This window comes from Podarcis muralis, chromosome 8 (genome assembly GCF_964188315.1).
Source record: "Podarcis muralis chromosome 8, rPodMur119.hap1.1, whole genome shotgun sequence".
NCBI lineage: Eukaryota > Metazoa > Chordata > Lepidosauria > Squamata > Lacertidae > Podarcis > Podarcis muralis.
In genome coordinates, this window is record NC_135662.1 from 68,525,037 (window position 1) to 68,543,549 (window position 18,513).

Sequence of the window (18,513 nt, forward strand, 5' to 3'; positions counted from 1 at the left end):
CGAACGTATAGTAATAATAATAATAATAATAATAATATTAACAACAACAACAACAATTGGGCCAGATGGACGGGATATATATAAATTAAGAAGAAGAAGAAGAAAAAGAAGAAGAAGAAGTAGTTAAGTTACACATTAAAATCCTGTGCTTTAGATTCTTTCCACCATAATGGGACTTGTGGGTCTCCCCCCTACCCCAGCCCAGCTTTCTTTTTACTAGTGTATGTGCTATAATTTACGTATTATTATAATATGTAACATCCTGCCATCCGAACACAATGCGTTCCCTCGTCTGTTAGGCGAGCGTCAAGCGTAACAAACCAACAATTTCCATTGATTCCTACGGGGAAATTTCTAATGCATTCTCAACCATGGAATTTGCAGCCCAGAAAGCAAGAAAGCCTTCTGAAAACCCTCAGCCAACCAGCAAAAGACAAACCAGGAAGTAAAAAAAAAGGAAAAAAGCTCTCTGTTGCAGATACCTGAATCTGTAGTTTGCATAGCGAGGTTTGGGTACGAATTTGTCGCATTTGGATAAATGAGTTTCTGCATAACGAGTGTTCAGAACGCAGGACCTGTGTGTATTTTATGAACCTGATTGGCATTAACTTGTCAAGTATGCCTATAGCAGCAACCGTAGGAACTATTGCCAAATTATATCCTGTAATCTGGCCAACCACGTTGTTGGGGTTTAGGTATGTTGCTCATACATTGATCATTGACATTAACATTGGCTCCTTTTCCTTTTCCAGAATTTTTGCGTACGAGGACTGGAGCTGTTCTCTTCCTATTTGTTTAAAGATATCCTGGAACTTTATGACTGGAATCTTACCGGTAACTTTTGAGTTTGAGAATGTGTTTGTGGATGAGAGCAGGGGGTAAAATGAAAACCCAAAAAGTATTTCAGAGCGTTCTTTCAGTACTTGTCCCGGTGGTCAGAATCTCACACACCATTGGGTGTGACTGAGCGACACACAAGTCTCTTTGCCCATATTTACTGAAACATATGCCAGGACATTTCTTTGGTGTACGAGAGAATGTTGTACTTAACAAGCTGGGCTTATGAAGTTAAAAAGCAACAATGGTCGCCTATCTTTTGTAAATCATCATATGTCCTGATAGTGAACTCAAGCGATGAGTTAGGATGGCTTTGTTGCCAAATCAGAGCTACTGAGAGACTGCATGGAGGTCCGGGCATGTTTGGTAGATTCTCAAAGCTTGCAGAAGCAGGAAAAAAGACAGGCGTCTCTCCAAAGGAAAAGTCAGCTTAATGGAAACTGGGCATGCTTGCTGTTGTTGTTGTTTAGTCGTTTAGTCGTGTCCGCCTCTTCATGACCCCATGGACCAGAGCACGCCAGGCACTCCTGTCTTCCACTGCCTCCCGCAGTTTGGTCAAACTCATGCTGGTAGCTTCAAGAACACTATCCAGCCATCTTGTCCTCTGTCGTCCCCTTCTCCTTGTGCCCTCCATCTTTCCCAACATCAGGGTCTTTTCCAGGGAGTCTTCTCTTCTCATGAGGTGGCCAAAGTATTGGAGCCTCAGCTTCACGATCTGTCCTTCCAGTGAGCACTCAGGGCTGATTTCCTTCAGAATGATCTTCTTGCAGTCCATGGGACTCTCAAGAGTCTCCTCCAGCACCATAATTTGGGGTTGGAGTATGAAATGGCGTAACCTGAGAGAAGGCACGGGTTGGCTGGAGCACTGAGCACCGCAACAAATTTATTATAAATCTCGCTTGCTCTCTGTGACTTTGTTTCTTGGGGGATGCGTGCCTCTGAGATTTTAATTACCGTAAGGTGTGCACAATGAGTTGTGATCGTAAGCGCCAGACAAAAACGTTGGCACCGTGCAGCTTATAGGAGACAGGAGCATGTGGCTGTGGCGCGATGCAATAAAAATTGTAGCAAACGTCGCAGGTGGCAAGCTGTCCTTTTTGGGGGGTTGGAAATCGTCCTCGGATTGTGGCGCAGTCAAAATGAAAGCATCCATGCTCTCTCTCTCTCTCTCCCCACCCCCCCACTGAGCCTTGAGGAAGAATTTATTTTAAAAAGCCAAGGGCTTCTGAGAGGAATCTTGAGCTGAGATATACAGGCTTCTTGTGGAGTTTGATATGCTTCCGAAGACTTGGTTTAAGGAAACGCAGGCTTTGTAATGTAGAAATGCGGATGAGTTTGAGAGTTCTGCTTGTGTTCTTCCCTTGGTTTTCTAAAATACGTTCCCTAGCTCCGAGTGAGAATGAATGATGATGAGATTTATTTCCTTTCTTCTTCTTTTTCACAAAATCGGAAAGGCACATTCCGACGGTGCTATCTTGTACGCTCATTATAATAGCGTAATACAATGATACCTCGGGTTACATATGCTTCAGGTTACATACGCTTCAGGTTACAGACTCCGCTAACCCAGAAATAGTACCTCGGGTTAAGAACTTTACCTCAGGATGAGAACAGAAATCGTGTGGCAGTGGCGCAATGGCAGTTGGAGGCCCCATTAGCTAAAGTGGTACCTCAGGTTAAGAACAGTTTCAGGTTAAGAATGGACCTCTGGAATGAATTAAGTATGTAAGCAGAGGTACCACTGTATCATGAAACGTCACCAGTGGCATCCAATCTGGGGCAGCTGGCGATGATACCCGTATGCCACCAAAACATGGAGGAAGTCTGTGAACAAATAATATTCCTGACTCTAGTCGGTTCCAGCCTTCCCACCAGCGCGTCTTCCTTGCCACAAGGCCCCTCTGGTGTATTTCAGGTGTTTGGTTGGTGTATCTGTGATTGCGGATCTGCAGTAGAGGATTGTGCCTTACATGTCCTGGCTGGCAGAGGAGGATGGAGATTTTAATGAGAATTATAACATAGGAAGACAGCAGGTATATACCTTGCGTTGTGTGTACTGCATCAGACCAGCCAATTGTGCACCGAGAAAAATCCTCCTGACCTGCAGAAATTAAGCAAAGTTGCATGCATAAACTAAATATGGGAAGGAGCCTGCACCACAGCCTCAGAAAATACCGCTGAGCCATGTGCTGGATTTTAAGGCAAACAGGAATCCCACCCACTTTTAATCCTATCTTAACCTATGAGGCCTAGAAGTTTGCTTTTTTTTTTTTAATGAACTATCCACCCTAAATACCAAACCGTTGCATTTGCAGCGCAGTCGTGGAATATGCACAGCTCTGTATAAACTTTTATGTTTTATTAGAATACCAAAGTCTATAAGGATTGGGGAGTCTTTAAAGAATATTTAGAAAACTATGGAATAAAAGGAAACATAGTGGCAGAATTAGACTGATCCCTGTATTGTATAAATATAAGTTCATAGGGAGGTAAAAAGAAATTATATAAGAAATATGTAATGGTGCGGTATAAAGTAATGGATAGATAAAGTACAGTGAGATTAATGGGAAGTCAGTTTTAAATTTCTTCTCTATAAGTTTTAAAATTGTGTTCAGTATCAGGAGCATATAGGATGATAATTATATTAATCTTCTTGTATCTTATAGTGTGGTGGTTTGTTTGATTTTTCTGTTATTTGTTTGTTTGATTGTATGTTTGTTTACTTGTATGTACATTTGTTTTTTCATCAATGTATTTATTTTAAATTAATAAAGATATATTTTCTAAAAAAATAGAATACCAAAGATGGAGACTTGTGAAATAATAATAATAATAATAATAATAATTTATTATTTATACCCCGCCCATCTGGCTGGGCCTCCCCAGCCACTCTGGGCGGCTTCCATAAAAACCAAAAATACAATAAAATATCACATGTTAAAAACTTCCCTGAACAGGGCTGCCGTAAGATGTCTCTTGAATGTCAGGTAGTTATTTATCACTTTGACATCTGCTGGAAGGGCGTTCCACAGGGTGGGCGCCACTACCGAGAAGGCCCTCTGCCTGGTTCCCTGTAGCTTTGCTTCTCGCAATGAGGGAACCGCCAGAAGGCCCTCGGCGCTGGATCTCAGCGTCCGGGCAGAATGATGGGGGTGGAGACGCTCCTTCAGGTATACTGGACCGAGGCCGTTTAGGGCTTTAAAGGTCAGCACCAACACTTTGAATTGTGCTCGGAAACGTACTGGGAGCCAATGCAAGTCTTTCAAGACCGGTGTTATATGGTCTCGGCGAAATGTGTTGCTTGTGTTTTGAATCGCTTCTAATTTCTCGTTGAAGGTCCTTCGTTAGAAAACAACGATGCTTCCTGCCCCCGGTTTCATTTCATGCCTCGTTTTGTCAGGTTTCTTCCAGGTAAGTTTTTTGTTGTTACTGGTACGGCAGCCAGGCAGCTCTTGCTGGGATGGTCAGCTGGGCTGTATCATGTCTTCAGACTGCAGGCAGGAAGTTGACACAATGGAATGTTCCTTCATACCAACAAATAAAAAGGAAATGTCTTCACTTAGGTCCATTGATTGCTTTGGTACCACTCTCAGTATGACCAGTGTTGCACATTCCCAATACAGTCGTACCTTGGAAGTTGAACGGAATCCGTTTTGGAAGTCCATTTGACTTCCAAAACGTTCGGAAACCAAAGCGCAGCTTTTGGTTGGCTGCAGGAAACTCCTGCAGCCAATCGGAAGCAGCGGAACCCCGTCGGATGTTCAGGTTCCAAAGAACGTTCGCAAACTGGAACACTCACTTCTGGGTTTGCGGCGTTCGGGAGCCAAAACGTCTGAGTACCAAGGCGTTCAGGATCCAAGCTATGACTGTAATCAAGTTTTGTTTCCATCCTTAGATGTTGTCTTCAGATATTGGGTAGACTCCTTTTTTCTTTTTAAATGGAGCTGCCTTTAGTTTGTGTTTTTCTCCCAACATGTGCTCATGCCGTAGTTAGAAAGTACTCTTAAAATTGGGCTGATTTAACACACTAACTCCTTGACCCTTGGTTTTGTGAACCAGTGTGTCGGTGACCTGTCGCAAAGTGGTACCCCCAACCTTGAAAGCAGAATTTCAAGCTGGCGGCCGACACATTTCTCTTTGTACTTCCTGCGCATTTTAAATCGAAAGTGGCCATCCGTGCCACGGCCAGCTGAGCAGTGTGAAAGAATTCGCACCTAACTTATAATAATGGATGGTGGTCAGATTGACAGTCTCACCTAAGGTTCAAACTGTTGGTAGCTCCCACAAAATGGCATTTGGGAGCGTGCAAGGACTCTGATAAGTTTGTGAGTCTGTTGAGATCTAGGGGGAAAAGTGTCTGTCAGACCAGAGCCTCCAATTAATTCCCACCAATTTCTGAATGTGCCGGTGGCCTTGTATCCTTCTATAGCCTGCAATCCTAACCACGCCAACCTCAGAATAAATCCCAATGAATAGGACATGTTTGGGATCGCAGCCGTTGCCTTTCGTTAGAGACATTTGCGACCCTGACTGCTGTTGCTTCCTTTTGACGCCTACTTCTGCTTCCTCTAGAAACAGTGTTTGGTGTAGTGGTTAAGAGCAGTGGACTCGTAATCTGGGGAACCGGGTTCGCGTCTCCACTCCTCCAACTGCAGCTGCTGGGTGACCTTGGGCTAGTCACACTTCTTTGAAGTCTCTCAGCCCCACTCACCTCACAGAGTGTTTGTTGTGGGGGAGGAAGGGAAAGGAGAATGTTAGCCGCTTTGAGACTCCTTCGGGTAGTGATAAAGCGGGATATCAAATCCAAACTCTGCCTCTTCTCTTCTTCTTTTTTCTTTGAAGATGGAGGGAAAGAAGTGCTGTCCATGCACCAGATTCTGCTGTATTTGTTACGCTGCAATAAGCCGCTGGTGCCTGAAGAGGAGATTGCCAATATGCTACAATGGGAAGAGCTGGAGTGGCAGAAATACGCCGAGGAGTGCAAGGGGATGATCGTCAACAGCCCTGGCATGGTACTGCAAATGTTCTCAGATTGAGTTTTGTTGTGCTGTGCCCAAACCCTGAACCACAATCAATTCCAACTCTCCCAATCTATTGATTTATTTTGGTTGCGGCCTAGGCCAGCTGCCCAAAAGCAGTGCACTGTTTGGCCATCTTAGGGACAACGAAACATTAAGATGCAGTGATGATTGCAGGACAATAAAAGGTAGTAATCTAGGGTCGCAAGGCATCTGTGGGTGCAAATAATAATAATAATATTTATTTATTCCCCCACCCATCTGACTGGGTTTCCCCAGCCACTCTGTGCAGCTCCCAACAGAATATTAAAAACACGATAAAACATCAAATATTAAAAACTTCCCTAAACAGAGTTGCCTTCAGATGTCTTCTAAAAGTCAGATACAGTGGTACCCCGCAAGACGAACGCCTCGCAAGACGGAAAACCCGCTAGACGAAAGGGTTTTCCGTTTTGGAGACGCTTCGCAAAACGAATTTCCCTATGGGCTTCCTTCGCAAGACGAAAGCCCATAGGGAAATCTCCGGGACAGGGCGTCTTGCCCACTGTCCTCGGACCTCCTCCCGCCGCCAGGCTTCGGAAGGCTGCTCCGAAGCCTGGCGGGGGGCGGAGAGGTTTTCTAAAAACCCCGGGACAGTGCAGAACTTCTCCGCTGTCCGGGGCGATTTTAAAATGCTGGCGGGCGGCAGCGCTGCCGCCCAGCAGCATTTAAAAAAACCCCGGGACAGCGGGGGACTTCTCCTTTGTCCCGAGGTTTTTTAAAATGCTGGCGTCTTCCCCTTTCTCCCCGGACCTCTTTTGAAGCAAGGGGCGGCAACGCGGAGAAGCGATCTTCTCCCCGTTGCCGCCCCTTGCTTCAAAAGAGGGGACAGAGGGAAAGGCACGCGCCTTCCTCTCTCTCCCCAGACCCCTTTTGAAGCAAGGGGCGGCAAAGGGGAGAAGCGATCTTCTCCCCGTTGCCGCCCCTTGCTTCAAAAGAGGGGACAGAGGGAAAGCCGCGCGCCTTCCTCTCTCTCCTCGGACCCCTTTTGAACCAAGGGGCGGCAAAGGGGAGAAGCGATCTTCTCCCCGTTGCCGCCCCTTGCTTCAAAAGAGGGGACAGAGGGAAAGGTGCGCACCTTCCTCTCTCTTCCCGGACCCCTTTTGAAACAAGGGGCGGCAACGCGGAGAAGCGATCTTCTCCCCGTTGCCGCCCCTTGCTTCAAAAGAGGGGACAGAGGGAAAGGCGCGCGCCTTCCTCTCTCTCCCCAGACCCCTTTTGAAGCAAGGGGCGGCAAAGGGGAGAAGCGATCTTCTCCCCGTTGCCGCCCCTTGCTTCAAAAGAGGGGACAGAGGGAAAGCCGCGCGCCTTCCCCTCTCTCCCCGGACCCCTTTTGAAGCAAGGGGCGGCAACGGGGAGAAGATCGGAGATTGTGGGGCAGGCAACGGGGAGACGCAATCTTCTCCCCGCTTCCCCTTGCTTTAAAACAGGTCCGGGGACAGAGGGGAAGGCGCGCGGCGCTTCCCCACGGTCCCCGACGGTCTCCTTAGGAACGCATTGATTGATTTTCAATGCATTCCTATGGGAAACCGTGCTTCGCAAGACGAAAAACTCGCAAGAAGAAAAAACTTGCGGAACGAATTAATTTCGTCTTGCGAGGCACCACTGTAGTTGTTTATTTCTTTGACATCTGACGGGAGGGCGTTCCACAGGGCGGGCGCCACTACCGAGAAGGCCCTCTGCCTGGTTCCCTGTAACCTCACTTATCACAGTGAGGGAAAACCGGAACACTCGCTTCCAAGTTTTGATCGTTCGGGAGCCGATTTAGTTCGGGAGCCAAGGTACGACTGTATTATTATTATTATTATTATTATTATTATTATTATTATTATTTGAATTTATATACCGCCCTATACCTGGAGGTTTCAGGGCAATTCACAGAACAAAATCAAAATATTAAACCACAAAATATATAATCTAAATAAAAATAACAACCCAATATCCCCCCCCCAAAAAACCCCCACATTTTAGGCATAGGATGTCAATCAAATCAACCAAAGGCCTGGTTATAAAGGAACATTTTTGCCTGGCACCTAAGGTTTTAGTGTCTTGGGTGTCACTAAGGTTTTCCACACTGTCCCCCGCCCCCCCATCTCCTTCTCCAACAACACTGCAGTCCTCCAGGAAGCAGATGTACACGCAGATGTACACACAATTCTGCTCGCTTTATTCTATGGAGATTGGGCTTGGTGTCCATTGTAACGCTGCACAATAGCCGCATATTTTTTCTTTCTTTTTTTTGGATTGATAGGAATGTCCTGGGTTTTGCCGTTGAGAGTTTGCCTTGCGATTGTTGAGCTCAGCAGTAAAACTCTCATTCGGCACAATAGGGAAAGATCAGGAGAGGCTTATGAGAGAGCTGTTTTATTGGTGTGTTTTGTAGTTACAGCTTTCTTTGTCAGTAATAAGTCGAGGAGGAAGGAGAAGAATGGCCACAGTTTGCTTGTTCCCCCTCTTTGTCATTCCTTCCATGACAGGGTCACATTTTAATTCCTGCTGGTAATAAATAGCAAGAGAGATATTTGTGTGGGGGGTTTTCTGTTTCTTTATATCTGAGCGAAGGCTCAGGAAGGAGAAGGGACGTCTTGCAGTACCTAACCTTTTAAATGTTTTTAGAATACCTTTAAATTCTGTGAAGTCCTTCACACACTTCGAACAGTGCTTCTGCGCACACCCCTTTCGTTGGCTACCTTGTCGCTCTAGAGTTTGGGTTGGTGGCACGAGGAAAAGCTGAACGGAGCGTGGTATTTTTGTGTGACTGATTTATTTCCTCAGTTATATTCCTCCTTTTAGCCGTAACGAACCCTTAGCAATTCACTCTCGCTTTAAACACTTAGATGTGCAGCGTAAACAGTGGGATCAATCCTTGGTAGACAGTTTTCCTGTTGTCTCTCGACTTTGCTTTTAACTCCAGGGAAGTTCTAAGAGGGAAAATCGTTGTCTGTGGTGTGCGTCTTACTGTATCCCATGCAGAGCGAGATAGTCTTTCAACTTGCACACCCATCCTCTTGATTTGGGAAGGATGTAGAACATATGGGGGGGGGAAGGAGGCAGGGGAAAACATTGGCATAACATGGGGAGGGGCAGAGCGGTGGTTGCCTTGGGCGCAAAATTCTTAGGGGGCGCAAAATTCCAACCCCCGGTGCTGCCTCGATAGAGCTGCGCACTTCCGTTGCTGGGCTCACTTGAAAACGACTTCTCCCTGAGAACCAGGGTGACCTCTCTAGACAATGGAACGACTCTTCTTATCTCTGCGCCTGTGAGAGATGACATGGTCATCATTAGGATGTTGAATGCGTATGCATAATCCATAGGAAAGTCCTGTTGCATGCACAGAAATCCTTCAGCTAGCAAGGAGGCTGCATTTCGTACGAGCCTAGATGTGGTCATTCAACTCTCTCTTCCCCACTAGTCCATAACAAGTCCGTTCAGTGGTTAACGAATCCGGAGCCAGTCTCCGGAACACGTGCTCCCTCCTCCCTTAGCCACAGCTGGCTTGACTTCTTGTTTCACGAGGATTTGAAACCACGGTTGGGTTTCACATTCGTTTGCCGAGTGGAGAAGAGACAGTAGAAGCTGGAATGGGGCCTGCTGTCTTCGGGGCCGGCTCTTCCTCTGCGGAGAGGCTGTTTTCGGAAAGTTATATATGCCTGTGATAGAGCCACTGTTACCTAAATTTAATTGTTTGATCTTTTCCCTCCGCTTGCTCTAGAAGCCCAGCTCGGTTCGCATTGATCAATTGGATCGTGAGCAGTTCAACCCTGATGTGATTACTTTCCCCATTATTGTCCACTTTGGAATACGACCTGCTCAACTCAGTTATGCTGGAGACCCACAGTAAGCAATTATTGTCAAGCCTGGGGCTGAATGCAGTCTTAACAGCCTTGCTCTTGATGGGCAGGTGCCGAAGCAACTGCGTCTGTTAAAGCAGTTGCGAACACCCACTGCGATAGTACTCTGGAGAATAGATGGGAAGGGCAGGGGAGCAAAAATCAGTCATTGTTCTGCGCTGCACAGTAAAATTCCGGACTCTGAAATGCTTTCTTTCCCCCCTTAAGTGAAAAGGTTTTTTCCTTCTGCATTCCTTTAATTTTGTTTCAAAAGAGTGCATGCCTTTTAAAATGAAATCCTTATATTGTAAACCGTAGACCATTTATCTTGAATTTCTCCTCTCTTAATTTCTGTGGGTTCCCTAAAGACTCAATTCCCTTATGTTTTGTGCATCGCATGGTGGATCATTAACATTGTTTTGTTCCCTGGGGAGTAATCTGTGAAATGTTTGGCTGTCCATTCACTATTATTGTCTTAAGAACCATTTCCTTCTGCTCTCACATGGGCCCAAGCAGTTGCCTTTGGCATGTCCATGACTGGGACATGAGGACTCTCTTTCCATTGTGTTCCCCAGGAACTGGTATACCAAGTAGGGCTGGGCAAGATCTGGTTTTCAACTTTGCGATATATCACCAGCTAAACATCACGCGCACCGATATATCACAATGTCTTAACTAATGATGGAACAACGTAGAGGTGAACAGTAGGGCTAGACAATATCTGGTTTTCAACTGTGAGATATCACCAGCTAAACAGTGTGATATATCAAAATGTCTGAAATAAGGATGGAGCTGGTTTTGAGCCATGATATATCAACAGCTAAACATCGCGATATGGTGATATATTACAATGTCTGAAATAGGGATGGAGCTGGTTTTCAGCTTTGTGAGATATCACCAGCCAAACATTGCAATATGCTGATATATCACAATATTTGAAATAAGGAGCTGGTTTTCAACTTCGTGACATAGCCCCATCTAAGCATTGTGATATACTGATATATCACAATGTCTAAAATAAGGATGGAGCTATGTAGAGGCATTGGCTGGCTTCACCTTTCCCCCCACATTGTGATTTTTGCATAGGGCACACACATCCTGATTCACAATATATTGCCAGGTCAAAAACTATGATATCACGACAGGGACTTCAACCCGGTTTGAGGCGATATATCGCCCAGTCCTAATACTGAGGCCATCCTGGTAGCCATTGATAGCCTTAGCCTCTGTAAATTTTTCTAATGGCTGCCCAAGTTTTTACCCATTACCATTCAAGCTTTTACCCATCACTGCTGCATTTTGTTATAGCAAATCTCCCACCACCTTCCTTGATTCTTCCTGCAACTCCTCGTAGTTCGCCTCACGTAGACACTGTCTCACGTAAAGGAAAAAACCTGGTCTTGGGAGCATTCCAAAGGCCCGAGTCCATAGGCTGTGGTCCAAGCAGCGATGCGCTCTTCCTATTGTAAAGAAACAAGGCCCGTCAACCTTTGTTTAGCTGGGAAATGTTGGCTATGCTCTCTTTTCAAGATAATGCCAGTTTCCATATAAGGATAGGAAAGGATTTCTTTCCAGTATGAACCTGAGAATTATTAGGCAGCTGTCTTAACCAAAAACAAAAAGGAAACGGATCAAGATTGATTTATCTCCCATCCAACTTTCTTTTTATTTTATTTTTAATTTTCAGGTACCAAAAACTCTGGAAGAGTTATGTGAAATTGCGCCACCTGCTGGCTAACAGCCCCAAAGTGAAACAAGCGGATAAGCAGAAACTTGTGCAAAGAGAAGTATGCTGCTATTTTATTTTATTTTATTATTTCATACCCATCCTAATTTCTCTGTGTGTCTATATACCATGTTTTGTTTCTTTACATTGCTGTTGCCTTTGCTGAGACTTGAACCCTGAACCGTAGGCTGAAGAGGGTGTTGGAAAATATCGCCACGGTTCTTTGCAAATACCACAGCGTCAATGCATCATTGCTTTGTTTCCAAAAACAATTTAGACCTTTGGCGTTTTAATTTATTCCTTTCCTCTGCCTCATGCTCTCTGCCACAAATTTCCAGATATAGGTTTTCCTTTTTTTCAACAACAACAACAACAGACCCAAGAGACAGAAGACTAGGGCTGGGCGATATCTGGTTCTCAACATTGTGGTATATCAGCAGCTTAATAGTGCGATATGCCGATATATCACGATGTCTGGAATGTATTCTGGCTGCCTCTTCTTCCCCAGTTTAGGGGAGCAAGAAGCAACCAAAATACATTGCCCAGCCCTGCCAAGCCCCGATATTGCTCTGGCTCATGCAAACTGGACGGGCACCAGGGTTTCATTAAACTGCTCAGTTGTGGGGGCAGCTTTCAGCTGACCGAACCCCATACTGCTCCGTCTCATGCGAGGAGCATATGGGGCTTCCTCAAAGGTGCAGACAGCGTTTGCAGGCCAGTCCCTGCTCCTGCCAACCTAGCAATTCGAAAGCACGTCAAAGTACAAGTAGATAAGTAGGTACCGCTCAGGTGGGAAGGTAAACGGCGTTTCCGTGCGCTGCTCTGGTTCGCCAGAAGCGGTTTTGTCATGCTGGCCACATGACCCGGAAACTGTATGCCGGCTCCCTCACGCAATAAAGCGAGATGAGCGCCACAACCCCAGAGTCGGCCACGACTGGACCTAATGGTCAGGAGCCCCTTTACCTTTACCTTTAATGTATTGCCAGCTCAAATGGCCCGAAACGGGTGTCACAATCTGAACGCCGATTTATCAATATATCGGCCAGCTCTACAGAAGGCTGAGCTTCTGGACCTGTGGTCAGTTTCTGGCGGATTGCCCTGGGTCTGACAGAAGCAAAAAGAAGAGGCCTACCGGATCAGGCCAAATCCTGTCAGATTCAGCATCCGGTTATCACAGTGGCCAAACAGATGCCTCAGATTCTGGAGTTCTTGAAAAGAATGCCAGACTTGGTGAAACTTGATCTGACACACCATGGCACTTTCTGTGTTGGTATGATCTTAGGCCTTTGAGGAACCGCTCAGGTGTTGCGTGTGGCTCCTGTCCACACCTGCAATGTGTTATTTGCACAAACCTGGTAGTCATTTCCCCAGAACGTGCCTTATATCAAGCTGGATCTTCAGTCCATCTTAGCACCATCTACATTGGTCATCAGCAGCTTTCTAGGTTTTCAAGACACGAAACACTCAGGTTTGATACAAGCCCAGGTTGGGAGTGGAAGAGCAGATCGATATGGTATTATTTAAGTGTGAGAAAGACGTTGGAACTCTAGGGCCAAGCACTAGGGCCAAAGGCCATTGAACTTCATCCTAGAGCATAGGGCATGGGTAGGTAAACTAAGGCCCGGGGGCCAGATCCAGCCTAGTCGCCTTCTAAATCCAGCCCGTGGACGGTCCGGGAATCAGCATGTTTTTACATGAGTAGAATGTGTCCTTTTATTTAAAATGCACCTCTGGGTTATTTGTAGGGCCTGCCTGGTGTTTTTACATGAGTAGAATGTGTACTTTTATTTAGAATGGGTTATTTGTGGGGCATAGGAATTCATTCATTATTATTTTTCAAAATATAGTCCAGCCCCCCACAAAGTCTGAGGAACAGCGGACCGGCCCCCTGCTGAAAAAGTTTGCTGACCCCTGACATAGGGATGTTGGTTTCTGCTTTCCTTCACTGTGCAGCGAAAGGGCTTGTCACGAGACAGGTGTTTACATTCCACAGTCTGTACTGTTGGAGTTTCTCACGGGAAAGGGAGACTGGATGTGACGTACACTGGTTTCCTGTTTTTCACTGTGTGATTCTCTCCAAGCTGTCGAGGAGAGAGGATGCAGAGGCAAGATGTCTTTCTGTAATATATCTGCTTTGAACTGTAAATAAAGCAATACTGAGTATGTAGTACATACTCCTCATCCTTCCGCTGGGCACGGAACTCTGCTTTACACTAACAAGGGAGTGGGGGGTGGGTATTCTCGTTTTCTTACGGCATGTTTTGCTCCAATGTCCCAAGCAGCGAGTGACAGAAGCCCCATTGACCCAAGAGTCTCTTTTCTGAATGCACGTAGGGGCAATTTAGGTTGCTCTGCTGAGCTATCCCAGGCCAGGTCCTACAGAGATAACCCCCCCCCCTTTTTTTTTTTTTTTGCTGTAAAGGAAGCGCTGCAGAAGATTAGGCAGAAAAACACCATGCGTCGTGAAGTGACTGTTGAGCTGAGCAGCCAAGGCTTCTGGAAAACGGGCATCCGCTCCGATGTCTGTCAGGTGAGTGGATACCCTTCCGTATCCCTAGCGAACGAAGCAGATGCATTTTAATTATGTGTGTAAAATCTGAGGCATGCGGATGAGGCGGCTGGGATAGGGGTGGCGAGTGATGCCGTCTTCCAAACCGAGGGCCTTCAACTCTTTTTCAAGAACCTCTGTTATATTCTCTGTAGTGGCTCCCCATCTATGGAATGCTCTTCCTAAGGAAGTTCACCTGGCACCTTCGTCATATACCTTTAAGTGCCAGGCAAAAACATTCCTCTTCAACCAGACCTTTGGTTGATTTGACTGACATCCTATGCCCTTTTGAAAATGTAGGGATTTTTTTTGGGGGGGGGTTATTGGGTTGTTTTTATTTTGATTATGCATTTTGTGGTTTTACATTTTGATTTTATTCTGTGAACCGCCCTGAGACCTCTGGTATAGGGCGGTAAATAAATAAATAAATAAATAAATAAATAAATAAATAATAAATAATAATCAGCAGCAGTGTCTCGTACCGAATGTAAGCAAGTTGCCAAAAAGACTCCATGAATTGAAAGTGGAGACACTGTATTCACTTTTCTTTGCTTGCTTGTTGCTTGTTTAAATCATCATCATCCTCATCATCAAAGAATTACCTGGGCAGATTCAATCTTATTGCATGACCTGCGCAAACCTAAAAATCAACCTACTGTTGACCATTCTTATAGTGGCTCATGTGCAATGTGGGGGATTTGAACCCTGGTCTCCTAGGGCCTAGTCCAGCACTTCAACCACTACTTGAATAATATAATAGAATAATAATAATTTATTATTTATACCCCGCCCATCTGGCTGAGTTTCCCCAGCCATTCTGGGCGGCTCCCAATCAAATGTTAAAAACAATACTTGAAAAAAACATAGGGCTAAAAGTTCCAGGTAAATAAATAATGGCAATTCTTTCTCCTAGCATGCCATGATGCTTCCAGTCCTGACTCATCACATCCGCTACCATCAATGTCTGATGCATCTGGATAAACTGATAGGCTACACTTTTAAAGATCGCTGCTTATTGCAGGTAAGGTCATAGACCGAAATGCACTCCCATGTGTTTGAAGTTGCATTGTGGCGGTGGGGAAAGGAGCACGGAATAGATGCGCTGGTAATTTTGCATTAGCTTGTGGGCGGCAGAACCAGAGAACTGACCAGGCCGACCTAGAGACGGTGGCTGATGGAGACAGCCAATCAGGGAGCCAAAGAATGAGTTGTAAGCACCGGCCATTGGCATCACATGGTGCGCAGAGGACCTTGTTGGGGTTGGAGCAGAGAGAGGGGCTGGATCTATACTGATCTGTAAAAACACTTTTAAAAAAGGCAGTATAGCTCTCAGTGCCATTTCCCATTGCTCTACAGCGCCCTCTGGTGTCACATGTTTATAACGTATTTTTAACGTTTTAACTGACCCTTGTAGATGAGTCCAGGGAGTTAGTTGGAGGGGGGTCAATGAAAGGATGGAGAGGAGTGGAATATAAGGAGAAGGACGGAAGAGCTGTTTATTTTATAAGGTGGAGGTAACCCAAGTATTCTAGATCTAGTCTACCTGCATTCCTGTGAATACGAAACAAAGGTGTCAGACAATATGCCATTAAAGAGCAAAGATTTTATCATGCCTGATATTTTTACATGGTTATTGGCTTCAGCAATTAGATCCTCACGTGCAGTTTTCTGTTGCTTTTTTTAATTATTGAGAGTTTTTCAAGTGAACAAATAGAGTAAAAATGGAAAACGTTGAAAAGTGCACGCCTTTTCCTTTCCCCCACAATATGCAGTTTCAATCTGTAATTTTAGAGCTCAGAAACTGCTCACGCTCATGAAATTCCCTGTCACAAAACGCGCCTGGAACAATGGGAGTTTCGAACTCTGCCTCTAACCGTGCCGGTTCCTCGTGTTCCTGGACTATAAGTTGTCTTTGGAACTCAGTTGCAACGTTTAGCTATTGGCGCTTACTGACACTGAGGATTTGAACAACCAAAACTTCTGAAGTTGCTTGATCGGTTGTGAAAACTGGGGGTGTTTCTGCGCTGCTGAAATTTCACGGCAACTATCCGTTTTAAAGCTTTGCAGTGATCAGAATGAGCAGTGCAGGCTTAAAGGGCTGTTTTGTCTTTGCTTTGGGATTCTGCCGCCTTTACAGCTGGCCATGACTCACCCAAGCCATCACCTCAACTTCGGGATGAATCCAGACCATGCCAGAAATTCTTTGTCCAACTGCGGCATCCGGCAGCCCAAATATGGAGACAGGAAAGTCCACCATATGCATATGAGGAAAAAAGGTACATTTTGCTAGTGTCATGATTTCCCTCTCTGACTTCTTTCTCCTCATCTATTTTACTTCCTTTCCTCTACTGTATATTTCACCTTTCTTCCCTTGAGGAACCCAAGGCATAATAATAATAATAATAATAATAATAATAATAACAACAACAATTTATTACTTATACCCCACCCATCTGGCTTGGTTTCCCCAGCCACTCTGGGCAGCTCCCAACAGAATATTAAAAAGACGATAAAATATCAAACATTAAGAACTTCCCTAAACAGAGCTGCCTTCAGATGTCTTCTAAAAGTCAGATAGTTGTTTATTTCCTTGACATCTGGTGGGAGGGCATTCCACAGGGCGGGCACCACTACCGAGAAGGCCCTCTGCCTGATTCCCTGTAACCTGACTTCTCATAGTGAGGGAACCGCCAGAAGGCCCTTGGAGCTGGACCTCAGTGTCCGGGCTAAACGATGGGGATGGAGACGCTCCTTCAGGTATACTTATGTGTCGTTGCCAGGTGGTCGTGCATCCTGGTGCCGACCAGAGCCAGCATGCCTTCTCATAAGACCGTTTCACATGTTGTGTTCTCTTCGCCCGAATGTCAGTTGCTGTTCTACAACGAGATGGCAAAAGTAGGCAGAGTTCTTGTGCTGCTTGCATGTAGAAATCTAGGCTTACAAGCCAAACTTTTTTTGCATAGTTTGGTCCCCATTATTTTACCAGCTGCAGGGTGGTTGTGTAAAGTAAATCCCATTGAATTCAATGGGGCATATTCCCAAGTTTGTGGAGTTAAGATGGTCATCTCAGTTGAATGGATAGTTTGCTAAAAAAAAAAGGGAGATTTTCCAGACTAAGGTGTGGAAAGGATGGGCTTTACATGTGAATGCCCAAAGCCAAAAAGGTTGGGCAATGGTCAAACGGGGTTGGGACTGGAGAAATTGCAGATGGATTTTGATTCTACAGAGGTGCTTGGCTATTGGGATACAGAGGTAGCTATTGGTATACAAACCTATGTTATAAGTCCCCCCCCTTCAAATGTTATTTATGCTTTTCAGGTTTATTTCACAATTCTTTTAACAATTCAAAACGACTTCCTTCCACCTATTTCTGTGGTTCCTTAAATTTATTTTTAATATCTTCTGCATATCCTAATTAACTTAATTTACTCATTTATTCATCTACTTTAAATATATACTGTTATGAAATTGCAGGTTATTACAATAATCCTGCCGATGCTCTTATCTGTTTACAATTTATCTGCAAATATTCAATAAACCATTTCCATTCTTTTATTAAAAGTTTGTTAACTTGATTTCTTATTCTTTTGGTAAGTTTCACCATTTCTGCATATTCCATAAGTTTTTGTATCCATTCTTCCTTTGCTGGGACTTATTATTCTTTCCATTTTTGAGCGAGTAACATTCTTGCTGCTGTGGTTGCATAAATGAATACGTTTCTATGCAGTTTAGGTAGTTCTGTCCCTATTGTTCCCAAAAGAAGAGCTTCCGGGGTTTTTTTAAAAGACAATCGTTATTTTCAACATCCTTTTCAATTCATTATATATCATTTCCCAATAAGCTTTAACCTTACTTACAAACGTATGTCATAAGCTTGATCATTTACTGTTCAGATAGGGTAAAGGTACCCCTGACCATTAGTTCCAGTCGCAAACGACTCGGGGATGCGGTGCTCATCTCACTTTACTGGCTGAGGGAGCTGGCGTACAGCTGGTCATGTGGTCAGCATGACTAAGCCGCTTCTGGTGAACCAGAGCAGTGCACGGAAACGCCATTTACCTTCCCGCCAGAGCAGTACCTATTTATCTACTTGCACTTGCGTGCTTTCGAACTGCTAGGCTGGCAGGAGCTGGGACCGAGCAACAGGAGCTCATCCCGTCATGGGGGTTCAAACCGCCGACCTTCTGATCGGCAAGCCCTAGGCCAGGGGTTAGCAAACTTTTTCAGTCCACTGTCCCTCAGACCTTGTGGGGGGCCGGACTATATTTTTTTTGGGTGGGGGGAAATGAACAAATTCATATGCCTCAGAAATAACCCAGAGATGTATTTAAATAAAAGGACACATTCTACTCATGTAAAAACATGCTGATTCCCGGACCGTCCGTGGGCCGTATATAGAAAGTGATTGGGCCCCAGGCCTTAGTTTGCCTACCCATACCCTAGGCTCAGGGGTTTAGACCACAGCGCCACCCGCGCCCCTTTTACTGTTCAGATGACAATACATAATTCACATTA

The 18,513-nt window shown here is 45.1% G+C and overlaps 1 protein-coding gene across 3 annotated transcripts in view; it reads left to right on the forward strand.

The window, feature by feature from the left end:
* Nucleotides 1-18,513, forward strand: part of DROSHA (drosha ribonuclease III) — a 76,416-nt gene that overhangs the window by 15,819 nt on the left and 42,084 nt on the right. For all 3 annotated transcript variants that reach the window (XM_077933341.1, XM_077933343.1, XM_077933342.1), the window contains exons 11-18: nucleotides 753-834; nucleotides 4,174-4,248; nucleotides 5,680-5,849; nucleotides 9,607-9,731; nucleotides 11,412-11,511; nucleotides 13,873-13,980; nucleotides 14,912-15,019; nucleotides 16,136-16,274. In XM_077933341.1, coding sequence (XP_077789467.1) covers nucleotides 753-834; nucleotides 4,174-4,248; nucleotides 5,680-5,849; nucleotides 9,607-9,731; nucleotides 11,412-11,511; nucleotides 13,873-13,980; nucleotides 14,912-15,019; nucleotides 16,136-16,274 — 907 coding nt within the window. The remainder of the gene's footprint in view (nucleotides 1-752; nucleotides 835-4,173; nucleotides 4,249-5,679; nucleotides 5,850-9,606; nucleotides 9,732-11,411; nucleotides 11,512-13,872; nucleotides 13,981-14,911; nucleotides 15,020-16,135; nucleotides 16,275-18,513) is intronic.